The 14,297-nt window shown below is 54.3% G+C and overlaps 2 protein-coding genes across 2 annotated transcripts; one reads left to right on the top strand and one right to left on the bottom strand.

Moving 5' to 3' along the window:
* Positions 1 to 37: 37 nt before the first annotated feature.
* Positions 38 to 2,211, top strand: PHYSODRAFT_322181 (hypothetical protein; the record flags this gene model as incomplete). The annotated part of the gene is made up of 3 exons (XM_009517493.1): positions 38 to 211; positions 1,626 to 1,831; positions 1,926 to 2,211. The coding sequence occupies 3 exons, from the start codon at positions 38 to 40 to the stop codon at positions 2,209 to 2,211; spliced, it is 666 nt and encodes a 221-aa protein (XP_009515788.1).
* Positions 2,212 to 8,257: 6,046 nt separating this feature from the next.
* PHYSODRAFT_322179 (hypothetical protein) lies at positions 8,258 to 9,772 on the bottom strand (the record flags this gene model as incomplete). The annotated part of the gene is made up of 2 exons (XM_009517492.1): positions 8,258 to 9,082; positions 9,272 to 9,772. The coding sequence occupies 2 exons, from the start codon at positions 9,770 to 9,772 to the stop codon at positions 8,258 to 8,260; spliced, it is 1,326 nt and encodes a 441-aa protein (XP_009515787.1).
* Between the last annotated feature and the right edge of the window lie 4,525 nt (positions 9,773 to 14,297).

Here is a 14,297-nt window from a genome sequence, read left to right as displayed (position 1 = left end):
CGTTAGCTCGCTCCACAGCCGCGGTGGCTAGGTCGGCATGGTGGTTGGAGGCTTGAAGATCCTCCTGGAGTCGGTCCCGGTGAGCGGCGACGCGATCGAGGAGCCCGTTCAGCTCGTGGACCCGCTCACCCCGTACGTGGAGCTCCAACCGGAAAGAGTGGACGACCGAGTCCCCACCAGTCATGGCGCGCAGATCCTCCCGAAGTTGCTGGTTAGACGCCTCCACTTTCTGTGCGTGCGTCAGTAGGTCCTTGGGTCGTGCTTGTGACACGATGCGGCTCCAGATTTCAGCCCGAGCCCCACGTTGACGGCCTGGTTCTAGCTGGATCCAGGATCCAAGTGGCGGGAACAGCCTGGATATGCACTCAGCGCCCTGAATCAGGATGATCAAGGTGCATCCGGTTTCAGTATGGGTTGTCGTCGGTTGAGTCGCAAAGATCCAGCGGGGATCGGCAGCACAGCTGGGAGGGAGTTCAAGGTTCCATGTGCCGAGCAGATCTTGGACGGTCGGCTTGGTCGGTCGTTAATGTCTTGGGTTTGTATGGTCAGATCTTGGAGCTTGGAGAGTCGTCCATTCGGGATGCGCGTTGTCCATTCAGGATACATGGACTTCGGTCGGGCAGCTTGGGCATCGACGAGCTTGGCCGGGCACCTCTACGGCTCTTGCAGCATGACTGGCTCGATCTTGGCTGGGGAACTTCCAGGCTGGTAGGCTTCAGGATCTTCGAACTTGGTCCAAGATAAAACTTCCAAGACTGCATGTTACTATTAGTGATAGCCATCAAAGATAAGACCAAACAGAGTTCGTTTTCCCGAGTACAGCGCAAGTGTCTTCGGTTGGGGGCCAGGCTATTTAGAGCTGGTTCAGACTCAAAGGAGCCTTGTGTCTTCGGTTCTTCCCCTGCATTCAGGGCACCTCGGCTAACAGCGTAAGGGTCGTGTGTGGAGCTCTCATAGTAAGTATCAGATCAAGTTAAGGCGAGTACCTGAGTTGTCGCACGGCCAGGGTTGATAAGCTTTATTTCATATTCTAGTTGGGGTGTTTGTCCTGTACAGCACTGCCATTTCATATTAAGCTACTCCTAGGGCGGTTGAGGTAGTCACCACCTAATGATTTGTCGATAGGCTACTGAGTGATAGGAAGGACTGTATTTTGTATTGATTCGGCTTTTTCCCTCTTGATTGAGGGTGGTGCGCGATTGATTGGAGGTCTTGGACTTGCCAGTGTCCTGGATGTACCCTCTTTGTTGACTGGTGTGTTGGGCCCACCGTCCAAGGGCCAACCAAAGAATAAGTGACGGTTGTGTGTATTGTATATTTGTGTATAACTCTGTATTGTTAAGGTTATCTCTCCGGATCCAGGCTGTGGAAGCTGCGTTCTGAAGTGTGCGTTGGCTCTGCTTCCTGGTCCTAGCGATATTATCCTGTTTCCCGCAACTCACGCAGTGCAAGCCTCACGTTCGAAGACAAACGACACCCAAAGGGATTCCACGAGGAACACACGCCACCCGGGACGACACCAAGTGCTCGCCCAGGGTTGTTTCGAGGGGACAAGTCTAGATTCTTTTCGGGCCACTGTACACCTGGGCGGCAAAAGGCGTTCACCCGCCTCGCCTCACTTGGAGCTGGTCACACTGTTGGCGGGACTGGTCGAGTTCAGCGGCGGTTGCAGCGTGGGAGGCCTGGGCAGAGTGGATTATGTTGTGGTGATCGGCAGCGTGGCGTGCGAGATCCGCGTTCTCGCGACGCACTTCACTCAAGTCTTGAGCAATCTGGAGCACGGATCCGGCCAGCTCGCCATCAATCACGCGGCCCTCGATCCGTCGCTCCAGTCGAGCAGCGTAATCTTGAAGGCGGTCGTAAGCCTCGGTCGACGTCTCTCTGAGCAGCTCATGCTCGATCTTGATAATCTTAAACTGGCGCAGCTGGTCCTTCATGCGATCCATGGAGGCCATGGCGTCGGCACCCCGGAAGCTCGCATCGTCGCTCGACCCGGCCGACGTCACGCCGGCTGCATTGCTGGCCGTGATCAACCACTACTACGCGGTGTTGGAAGCCTTCGATGAGCTGCGCCAGGCGTACACCCTCGCCCGCCAGCACAACGAACAGCTTCACGCCGCGCCTACCGCCATACGAGAGATCGCAGATCGCTTCGTGACCTTCGGCCAGCGCAAGTACAACGCCAGTCCAGCCAAGCTAGGGAAGGTGTAACAGGGTTACACGCACAAGTGGCTACAGTCACTTGTAACTCTAACAGATACGACGTCTGTTAGAGGTTCGAAAGACTTTCTCGACCTTGGTGTAGACACACCAAAGGCTACATACATTTACGACCACCACGACGGGTGGTCCATAGAGACTTAGGATTCCTATTGGCTGAGAGCAGCATCTCTTAGCCAATGAGCGACATGCATAGCATTGGAACTCTGCCAACCAGCCATTGGCAGATTCCTATCTTAGAATATTACATTTAGAGGAAGTCAGAAACATAAAACAAAAATAGCAGTTCTCATTTTAACCCAAAACATTATTTGGATCGTTTATTTAGATTAATCTATACTCGGAGGCCCGAGTATAATTAACTCTAAGTTAAACTAAGCTACGCTTCCTCACATACACGCGCACACGTGTAAGCTAAAGTAGTGAGCCAAAGTAGGTCCACTACACCTGGTAGCACTTTGTAGTCCGTCCAACGACCGACTACCTGAGTTCGTACGTCACCGCACGAACGCGGAGCTGAGAACCTTCCCATGGATACAGAGGTGCCCATGGAAAGCTCCACTACGCCTGCAACTCACGTTGCACGCGCTGACTGTCCCCACCTGTCGGATCCAGAGTGGGAGGCCCTCCAACGACTGTCAACAGTCATTGGTGAGGCGTCTGTAGCTACGATGCTGCGTACGCTAACGCCGACAGAGCAACACGGTGTTGCTCTAGGATTCATCCTGAAGGAGCAACGCGATGTTGCTGCTACTACCGCGGTGTCGGCCGGGACGACACCACGCGCGCAATCGCTGAAGCTCACTGTGAGCAACTATGTCGGAAGAGAGGGTGAACCTCTCCTCCGTTGGCTTGTCGAACTCGATACTGCCATTGCGGCTCGACGTATCGTCGACCCGTTGTCGAAGGTTGCGTTCGCCATGTCATGTCTTGGCGGACGTGCAAGAAGTTGGGCGTATGGACGCCGACTCTCGGATCCTACGTGCTTTAGCACGTACGAGGGTTTCAAAGAAGAGCTCAGACAAGCGTTTGAGCCACCGCAAAACGAGTTCCGGTCGAGGGCGGAGTTCCTCGACCTACAGCAGGTCAAGCATGATGTCCATGCTTATGCTCAGAGAGCGCGGTACTTGGTCTCGAACATCGTGACCAATCCGATCGACGAGGCGACCAAGGTCGTCACGTTCATGAATGAACTGAGAGATGGGCCTGTGAAGACCTACCTCTTCCGTGAGTACCCGAGTACTCTCGAAGCTGCAATTACTCTTGCAATGCAGGAGGAGTTTAGCCTGCGGCAGGCTAAACTGCATGCACATGTGCTGAGGCCACAGCCACGCCCGGTAGTGAGGACGGGAGGCCCAGAACCCATTAACCTCTCGAGTGCTACAACTGCTGGACCCCAGCAGTCGCAAGGAAACAATGTGCGATGCTACCGTTGCGGTAGAGTCGGTCACTTTGCTCGGGAGTGCACGGCCCCCGTGCACCAGCAGGGTGGCTATCGCGGCGGTGCCGGGCACCGTCGCAACCAAACAAAAAACGCTGGACGCCAGTAGGCGCGGGGCGCCCTACTGGTAATGCAGTTCCGCGTGTCGACCTTGGACACGCGACACGGAGGACTGCAGCCTCAGTGAGGTTCATTCTCACTGCAAGAACCAAGATGACAAGCCTGACCTTGTCATCCTGAACGTGAACTCGATGAGATCAAGCGTGCTTTGGTAGATTCTGGCGCGTCGAAGAACTTTGTTCGACTGCAAGTCTATCAAGGCTTGACTTCGAGGATTTAAAGATACCTCGAAGTATGTTGGAAGTACGACTGGCAACGGGTGCCATCGTAAAGACCGAGAAGCGCATGGTACGCGTGCGCTTCACGTATGAAGATCAAGAGTTTGTCGAGACCTTTATCGTCCTGGATCTGGACGATAAGTTTGACATTGTATTGGGCATGCCGTGGCTTTCACGGCATGATCCAGTCATTGATTGGGAGAAGCGCACTCTCGTGCGCTTCGGTCGCGACAGCGGAACAGTGAGCGATGGCCCTGTTGCCGCTACGCACGCACGGGCAGGTGCGCGCGACTTCCCACTCGAGACAGCGCCTAATGCCGCTGTCCCGGAGCACCCTGGGCGCGTGCGAGCACGCGCGCAAGAGCAGGAAGCGTCGGCGTCGCCGCCGACGGCTGAAGGAGAAAATGTGTTGACCTCGGAGGTCGACACCCGCTTTTCAGAGAATCAGGAAGAGTCTCCGACCTCAAGGGGCACGGATGACGCAGGCGAGTCACACGCCTCAGCCGTGAAGGCTGACGCGAATCTGATTGGATCAGGTCTGGCCAATGATAAGAGCCAAGGTGACGTTGCGCCGTCGACTCCGGGAGTCGACGGCTTAGGTGAATTTGATTCGTCGGCTCGGGGAGCCGACGCACCCTCCGTAATGGAGGGCTCCACCAATAACAGGCGTCGAGGTGAAGATGGCGTGTCGGCTCCGGGAGCCGACGCTGCAGGCGGTGCGGACGGTTGCAAACGTCCCGCACCGGAAAAACTTGCATGCTGTCGTGCAGCCGGCTACACGACGAAGCGCCGGGCGACCAAGCCGGGCTTGAAGTCGCTCGCCCGCGGGGTGAACCCGCCGGCGGTACTGAAGAAGAACACCCGTCCACGGCTGGACCTGGACGAGGTCAAGAACCAAGCGGAGCCGGGCTCCGCAAAACAAGACGACGGCGCATGCGAAGGTCGCTGCGCAAGTCTCGGCCTGGGGCCGAGACGCTACAAGGAATGTCTGCCGGGCAGACGGAGGCTGAGAAGCCGGACGTCGAAACGTTGAACGTCTTGACACGTACTTGTGCCGGGTTCCGGTACATGGAGATGATTCTCGCTAACCCTCCGACGCAAGCGTCGAAGTTGACTTCGCTTCCAGTCATGAGCTGGAAGCGCTTCGCGCGTGACTTGCACGATGGACGCATCGAACAAATATGCATTCTCTCGGACGCCGAGAGAACGATGAGCGAGAATGAAGAACTGAGACAGTTCTTCATGGAGACCACCACTGAGAGCGAGGACACTCTCAGTGCGAAGACGAAGAAGGAGCGCTTTGAAGAGCAGAGCTGGGACTCGTTGAAAACGAGTCCCTACTACAAGATCTTACGGGAGTACGCGGACGTACTTCCGGAAGAGATTCCTGCGGAGCTTCCGCAGGACAAGGGAATCCAGCACGAGATTGATCTCGTGCCGGGCACGAAGTACTGTGTCACGCGGCAGTGGCCACTGCCGCGAGAGCAGGTCAAAGCGATCGACGACTTCTTCGAAAGTCGTCGCAAAGCTGGACAAGTGCGGGAATCGAAATCCCCGCACAGTCTGTTTCAAGAAGCCACAGGGCGGCTGGCGCATCGTTCATGCGTATAACAAGCTGAACGATGCGACGATACCGGCGCAGACGCCGATACCTCGAAAAGATGCTATCATCGATTCGTTGGCCAGGAGCACAATCTACAGTGCTCTTGATCTGCGCGATGGGTTCTATCAGATCCTCATGCGTGAGAGCGATATCCCTCTCACGGCTGTGAGCACGCCGAGCGGCATGCTCTGGGAGTGGCTAGTGATGCCACAGGGTCTGAAGAACGCCCCTGCGACCTTCAACAGGTGCGTGACGCACTTGTTGCGCTCGGTGCGCGACTTCGCACCGAGCTACTTCGACGATGTGTTCGTCCACAGCCGGGCTGCGGACGGGATAAGCGATGTTGAGATGCACAAGGTGCATCTCCGGAAGCTGCTTGCGCTTATGCGCAAACACAAGCTCTATGCGAACCTGAAGAAGTGTATATTCGGGGCGAGCGAGATACCCGTGCTCGGATGTCTCGTTGGGAAGAACGGTGTCCGCCCTGACCCTGAGAAGGTCAGAGTGATCAATGAGTGGCTGACGCCGTCGAACGTCAAGGAACTGCGGCAGTTCCTTGGCTTGACCACGTACTTGTGCAAGTACGTGAAGGGCTACGCGGGCATGATACGCCCACTGTCACAGCTCCTGAAGAAGGACGCCGAGTGGAATTGGACTGCAGAGTATCAGCAAGCCTTCGATGCAGTCAAGAGGCGCCGATCTTGGCGGTGGCCGACCAAGATCGCCCATTCCACGTTGTGTGTGACGCATCCGACTTCGCAATCGGATGTGCGTTGATGCAGCACGATCACGAGGGCCGTGATCGTGTCGTCTACTACCAATCGCGTCAGCTGAAGCCAACTGAGCGCATCTACCCGGTACATGACAAGGAGCTCCTTGTCATGAAGTACGCACTCGCAAAGTTCCGAGTGTATCTACTCGGAAGCAAACCGTTCATGGTCTATACGGACCACGCGTCACTGCGGACGGCTGTGAAGTCGTCGCACATCTCGCAACGGATGGCGAGATGGCTCTCATTCTTCGCGGAGTATAACTTCCGGGTTGAGTACAAACCCGGAAGACTCAATGTGGTGGCCGACGCGCTCTCGCGTCGACCTGACTACGCCACGACTGATGCCGACGTCAATGCCATTGACGCCATGCGATCGAACACCCCAACGTCGTCACTGTTGGACGACGTGAAGGTCGCGTACGCGCACGATGCGGACGCGAAGCTCTTGCTGGTCTACGGCTCAGCGCCTTCTGACAAAGCTCGTCAGAAGCTGCCGACGCATCTTCGTGCTCGTACACACCGTTACCGGGTGCACGACGGGTTATTACTCTACAGTGCAGTCGACGACAACGCGGACCGCGTTGTCGTGCCCAATGACCATGACCTGCGACTCAGGATCATGTATGAGTATCACGATGCACCGACTGCGGGGCATCCGGGCCGTGAGAAGACATACCTTCTTCTCACACGAGACTTCTACTGGGCCCACCAGTATAAATGGGTGCGCAAGTACGTCCGTGCTTGCGAAGTTTGTCAACGTGTGAAGCCTGCGCCTTTCGCGCAGGCTCCCTTGCAGTCACTACCAACTCCACGGGAGTGTTGGCAGTCCATGTTTTTGGACTTCGTGTTCGGTCTTCCCCCGGACAGCCAGGGGAACACGGGCGTTGTGGTCTTTGCTGCCCGCTTCAGCAAGATGGTACATCTTGCTGCGGTACCCGCTGAAGTGACTGCGAAACAGACGGCGCGTCTGTTCGTTGACATGGTGTTCAAACACCATGGCATGCCGATTGACATTGTGTCGGATCGAGACCCGCGCTTCACTGCACACCTTTGGCAGGAAGTGTTTACACTTCTTGGGAGTCAACTTTCGATGTCGACTGCGGACCATCCGCAGACGGACGGGCAGACCGAGCGCGTGAACCGCGTGCTCGTAGACGTGCTTAAGAGCTACGCTCACTCGTTCCAACACTGGAGCGAGTGCCTGCCGATGGCGGAGTTCGCCATCAACAACTCGGTGCATGCCTCGACCGGGCATACACCGTTCTACGTGAATGCCATCAGGCACCCACGCTTCCCGAGTCTACTCTGGATGGTGGCTCCTTCTACGACTGCAACACAGCAGCCGCAGAATGCCGCTGACACTTGCACAGTGTCAGCCGCGACTACGCGCAACAAGAAGAAGAAGCACGCGTCTGTGCAGGGCACAGACGCCGACAAGAGCAAGACGACGAAGAAAAACGGGTCTGTGCAGGGCACAGACACCGCGAAGACGAACGCAGAGGCCGGGCCTACTGCTAGAAACGAGCTGAACGAGTTCAGCTCGGACGCAATCAACTTCGTGCAGCGCAGACAAGCCGTCATTCGGTTTGTCCAAGACGCTATCGCAGCTTCTGTCGACCGACAGAAGCTGAACGCAGACAATGTTGGTAGGGGCAACACTAATGAATTCAAGAAGGGTTCATTGGTTTTGTTAGCAACTCAAAACCTGCCTAAACATGCAGTTTCCGACTTCGGGGCGAGCAAGCTCGCTCCGCGCTTCATCGGTCCGTTCACGGTGTTGGCACGGCATGGCAACGCCTACACGCTAAATATTCCATCTAGCATGAGCCTCCATCCGACCTTTTACGTCGGGCGGCTGAAGTCATACCGGCTGCACGAGCCACCTAGCTCGGCTGGCCCGAAGCGGAAGCCCCAGCGGGAGCGAACCTCCGCTCCAGCGTGTGAAACGCGCTGGGCCAAGCTGCGACGCGACCTCCCACGTCGACAGAGATGTCCGACGCGGTCTGCGAGGCCTGAGCAACTTGAGCTCTCAGGGACGCCATCTCCTGCTTCAGAGCGGCGAACTCACGGCTCTGAAGCTGCTCCACAGCAGCGACCCGCTCCTCGAGCGTCGGGCCAAGGTCAACCCCAGGTTGACCATACCCGGGGCGTGTTCCCACCACCGCCGCCTCCGATCCGCGACGCCCGCGGCTCAACACGCTGGATTGTTGAGCGTATTGTGAACCATAGTATCCCGAAAACGAACCGGCAGCCGGTTCGTTATCGTATTCGTTGGAGAGGGTTTCCGCCCCACCAAGATACATGGGAGCCACGGGACGTCCTGCTGCAGGACGTTCCGGAAATGGTGAGGGAGTACGAAGCTCACCACGCACTTCCGACGCGAAGGGAGTGCGAGCGCTGTGGTCACCTACAGCGCCCGAGGTCCCACGATCGTCGCGTTCCTCACGTGCCAAGAACTTGGCACGGAGATCCTTGAGACTCGCAGGTACACGAATCGTCGTGTACCCGTTTAGGTCGCGGTCGCTCAAGCGCACCGCACCCGAAAGACACAACGTGCACTGATGGCCTTCGGGCACAGCGCATGGAATACCAGCGTCCACAGAGGATCGGTGGAGCTGCCCCAGCCTCCCGCGCGTCGAGAATGTCTCGAAGCGCTCACTGGCATGCTTAACCCGCTCACGGTAAGCAGCCGGCTTCTTGTTGAAGTTCTCAACAAAAGCATTCCAACTTTGACAAAGTGCCTACCACTCAGGTACTTTGCTGCGAGAAGAGGTCTTCTTGCTGGAGAATTATCGGAGCTCGTGAAAGAGTCCGATATAGTAATCGCGCCTTTGATTCGTTAACGGATCAAAGTGCTGCTCCTCCGCCACAACATCATCGTGGATCCCGCTGCATACATACAGCGGAATTTCATTTGGAGGCACGGTGTTGCCCACACGGTCTGCGATCTCTGACGCAGACGGCATCCACGGATCGCGCGCTGCCTGAGCAGCGCGCGGAGAACTTGAAGACGCCACCTCACGCGGGGAGCTTGAAGCCCCAGCAGCGGAGAGCGGAGTGTCGCTCTCGCCGCGCGAACGCTTCGAGCTCGAAGCGTCCGAGTCGTCTCCTTCACGAGGGCGTCTCGACCCGACATGCGGGTCGAGACTATCACTGTCGATAGACTCCTTGCGCTTGTTGGAAGAGGCCTCGCCCTCTTCCATCTCCACGTCGTCGTCTTCGTAGTCAACGGCGTCGTTGACTACAGAGGAACCTTCGAGGACAATCTCCGACTGAGTTGTCCCCGACGCGGCCTTTGCAGCGAGCGCGTCGCGCTTTGCCTGCTGGCGCTCATGGTACTGAGCAACAGAGAGGTTACCCTCTGTTGCGGCGGCGGTCTTCTTCTGCGGCGAGCTCATGGCGGAATGAGCTCGAGTTTTCTTTCTCCCAACGTGAAGAATTGACGAATGGTCAATTTCCGGATTGACGTGCCGTGACTCGGCGCGTCTAACCTTGAGGGGGGGATGGTGTAACAGGGTTACACGCAAAAGTGGCTACAGTCACTTGTAACTCTAACAGATACGACGTCTGTTAGAGGTTCGAAAGACTTTCTCGACCTTGGTGTAGACACACCACAGGCTACATACATTTACGACCACCACGACGGGTGGTCCATAGAGACTTAGGATTCCTATTGGCTGAGAGCAGCATCTCTTAGCCAATGAGCGACATGCATAGCATTGGAACTCTGCCAACCAGCCATTGGCAGATTCCTATCTTAGAATATTACATTTAGAGGAAGTCAGAAACATAAAACAAAAATAGCAGTTCTCATTTTAACCCAAAACATTATTTGGATCGTTTATTTAGATTAATCTATACTCGGAGGCCCGAGTATAATTAACTCTAAGTTAAACTAAGCTACGCTTCCTCACATACACGCGCACACGTGTAAGCTAAAGTAGTGAGTCAAAGTAGGCCCACTACAGAAGGCGCGGAGTCGCAGATGATGCACGGGGATGCAGGGTCGGGAGAGTGGCCATAGCCTACGGTGGCAGCCTCGCGCGTTCTAGGCGCAGGGGCGTCTGCCTCGTACGGAGCCTCCGGTGTGTCAGGATGCCCGGGTGCAGGACGGCGGTCGCGAGTTCGGGCTATGGTGAAAACAAGGGGCAGCGGAGAAGGGTGGTGTCAGCGCCGCAGGAAATCTTCAAATGATGCGGATCAAAGGTGGCACGAGGTGATGCCGTTGTGCAGCAGCGACCTCGTCCCAGGGGCGAATGTGGTAAGAAGATCCGCTCAAGAACGGTCTTGATGGAATCGGATCCGCCAGTTGACCCGATAATGGGATCCGGCAGTTGGTGACGATGCCCGGTCCCTCGGATGACGCCACGGTTGCTAGATGGAGGTATGGTTGCCGGATCAGGGCAGTTGAAGATGGATCAGGTGCAAGTGGTGTGGTGCACACGGATCTGGTCATCTACATTAGGACCTCCTGGATTAGGTATGGAACTGTACCAATTTATTGATACAGCGGCTATGTTAGAGAAATTAGACAGGAAGGAGAGCCAGTAGTGGATAAGATCCAAGCCGGATGGGAAGGCTGGATACAGGCTAACATAAATCAGAGTCGAATTTGCTTGGGAACCACACACTTGGTCCTTAGTATTGGGATTAGTATTGGTCCCTACTTTAATCAAGTGATTTGCCCTCCGCACACGTGGCAGACTGCTGGATAGCTTGGCCAGCAGCTCGCGCCCTTCGACCCTCGCCCCCCCCCAACTTCCCCGCTAACAGGAGGCGGCAAGCAACGTAAAGGAAAAGGATGCAACACCCCCGACAAGGCAACAACTCCGGATCTGGTATATTACTTATCGGATCCACAAGATCTACGGCCAAGACCAAGGATCAACCTACCCAGCCCCGCGTGGGATCTACCCCAACAACTCCCCAAGTCCCCGCCAGGGACGTTCAAGCTCACCCGCTGCGCATCTCGTGTCAACGAGAGAGCAGATCCAGCCCACCGACGGGTACACAAGGTGAGCCCCTCAGCAACCCTACGGTTATCGGAGTACCCCCTCCGTTAGTCGGTGTCTGGGCGCAGTGTGTGAGTGTGGGATCCCTGCTAATTCCAGCGGATCCACTCCACCACACCTGTAATTTTACCTATCAGCATTTTGTTCCAGGTTCTGACCGATTTATTCCAGGTTTTGATAGATATCCCTACCGCCTCTTCTTTGTGTCCTGATTTGTGGACCGGCCTTCTTCGATCTAGGTCTTAAAATGGGGCGACATTTTATCTGCAAAGCACAATGGGTGCATCCTGAAATCACATTTTAGATTTTTGACGCACATTTGCCCAGGCTATGAAACATTTACTACGTGATTATACTGGGATAGGAAGCAACGTTAGTGTTGCTATCGCAGATCAAATCAGATTATATCCGTGGTACATCAAGTCAAATAATGACCCCTCTTGACCTCTAACTGGTAACTTTTGTTGAAACCGGTATGACCCTAGTGCCACACTGGGCCCTCCAAAAGGTTTAAATGCGTGGGCAGACTGAACCAGTAGGATACCCATCACACTGGTATGACCCCGGTGTCGCATCGGGCTTTTCAAAAGGTTTATATGCGTGGGCAGTTTGAACTGGTGTGCTACCGACGACACTGGTATGAATCAGTACAAATATCGAGCTGGGTACGATTGAGGCGGACTGTACAATAGCAGACGTAAGCATTGTTTTCGGTGTCCCTGGCGTAATTGTCTTTGCATTGAAGAATCATGGATTTTTCGTTTTCTGTCTGTCTGCAATAGTGATCTGGGCTAGGGTCGGTCGCTAAACAGAGAATGTGGGACCCGCGATCGGCCGTGGGTATGACTTTAAGAGCATTTGCGAATATGATGTTAGTTTTACTAAACCACTTGTCAGTTGATGTTCTTACTTCAAGATACCCTTAAACACCCCCACCCCCACCCCCAATCTGGGATGGGAAGCATATATAGGGTTAGTTTGGATTGCTGCTGTCGGATATTGTACTGGCAGAAAATGAAGGGGCTAGTAAGTCGCCGAATTTTGTAACGTTCGAAATAGGACATCATATCTCCACCAATACTTGTGCGTTTGAGTCCATCCGCGGCTTGAATAAAAGAAGAATACAAGGGGAACACGTTCATATCCACCGTGGCGGCCGCAAGGGAGAGTTGACGGCTACACCGTTCACCCTAATTAGTCGTGCCATGACTATTTACCGTGTACGACCTGAAGAGTGATTCACCCTGTTTTCAATTTCAGTTTTCTGAAAAACTATTCCAATCTATAAAAACCTAAATGTACTACGTAATTCGGCTTGCCGAGTTCTACACATTTACGGTCTCTTTTCTCGATTTTAGGTGAAAATGAAGAATAATTATCAAAGGTGCACGACTATTTAGGTCACACGACTAATTAGGGTGAACGGTGTACCTGCCGCCCTTAAGACAGCAACTCTTTTTAGGAGTAAGAACCCTAATGGGCAGGCAAATTTTCCTCAAGGAAAAGCGGTAAAACTAGAGCGAACTGACCACTGCGACCTTCGCAAACGAATAGATCTTACAAAAACCTACTGGATGAACATGATCTAGCATTCGATGGCACAATACTCATTGCCGGAGGCACCTTAGGGTTTAACTACACCATCGCATGATACAACGTTATTGTGGAACTGTATACTTTCACTAGTAGAACTTTTGCTTTGACAGTGTTATAGTCGTAGAGAGCCTCTATGATTGGATAGGGATTGAAGCAGATGGGTTAATGCATTCAGTACGTTTTATCGCATAAAGTCAGTTTTACACGTGCTGTGCACTGTCCACACCACTGAGCCAATCCAGTCTCGCCGTTCTAAAACCCGTTTCCCAAAAATACAGCGCCCGAGACGACTTTTTGCAGAGCTTGTAGCGCGAAAACGGCTGCGAATTAGCTATTTTTAGCACCAGAACCTCGAAATGCGCGGTTTTACCACATATCTAAATGTCGTACCAGGTTTTTTCAAAATTGAAGTTCAGCACAGTCACTGACTTTGTACGTCCATCACCCGTGTACTTACTGTGGTGTCTACAAACATTTTTTTGCCTTACGAGCTGCGGCGTCCCGAAAGAGCGTTGGAGCGAGCGGAGGTTCCCGTAGAGTGCGTATTCGTGTATGAGTGCGAGATCATTGCAAGCGCGTCCAATCGTGTGAATGAACTGTTCAATGTGGACTGCAAATAACCCTTTTAAATGGCAGTGATGCAGTAGAGAGAGGGGCGATTCGCCGCCACGTACGCCGACAAAGCGAAAGAAATGTGAAGTGGAGTGTCCTCTTGGTGCTGCTCACGCAGAGATGAAAGCAACGACAACACTCAGCTGGGCGGCAAAAGCCACCTTGTTGGCAGTGTGTATATTCTCAACTGAGGCCTAGATTCTTCCCTTTCACCTTTTGTCTTACTCCAACTGCAAGTAGTATAGTGGGGATCAGTATAATCCGCAACAGCCCCACCTACGGATTCCCATCAATTTTCATCTCCAAATCTTGCCCTCGACAATAATCCCATTGCTGCTCTGTGTTTTTCAAATGCCGGACGTGCTAATGGCTTTGTAAAAGCATCGGCCACGTTGTCAACCCCTGGCACCCGATGCACGTCGATTTCCTTCCAATCGATGCGCTCACGCACGAAGTGGTGGCGCACATCGATGTGCTTGGTCCGGGAGTGAAACACAGGGTTGCTGGCAACTTTCTTCCCACTTTCATTGTCCACAAAGACTTGGGATGGCTGCTTTTGCTGCACCTATAGCTCCTTCAGCATTTGGCGCAAGTGCACCACCTCCTGCACCAGTAGACTAAGAGCCATATATTCGGCCTCGGTCGTGTGCAGCGCGACGGTCTTCTCCGTCTGGCTGCTCCACGAAATGATGCTCCCACATAA

Source organism: Phytophthora sojae (assembly GCF_000149755.1).
Source record: "Phytophthora sojae unplaced genomic scaffold PHYSOscaffold_1, whole genome shotgun sequence".
Taxonomy (NCBI): domain Eukaryota; phylum Oomycota; class Peronosporomycetes; order Peronosporales; family Peronosporaceae; genus Phytophthora; species Phytophthora sojae.
This window is presented reverse-complemented; position numbering and strand designations above follow the sequence as displayed.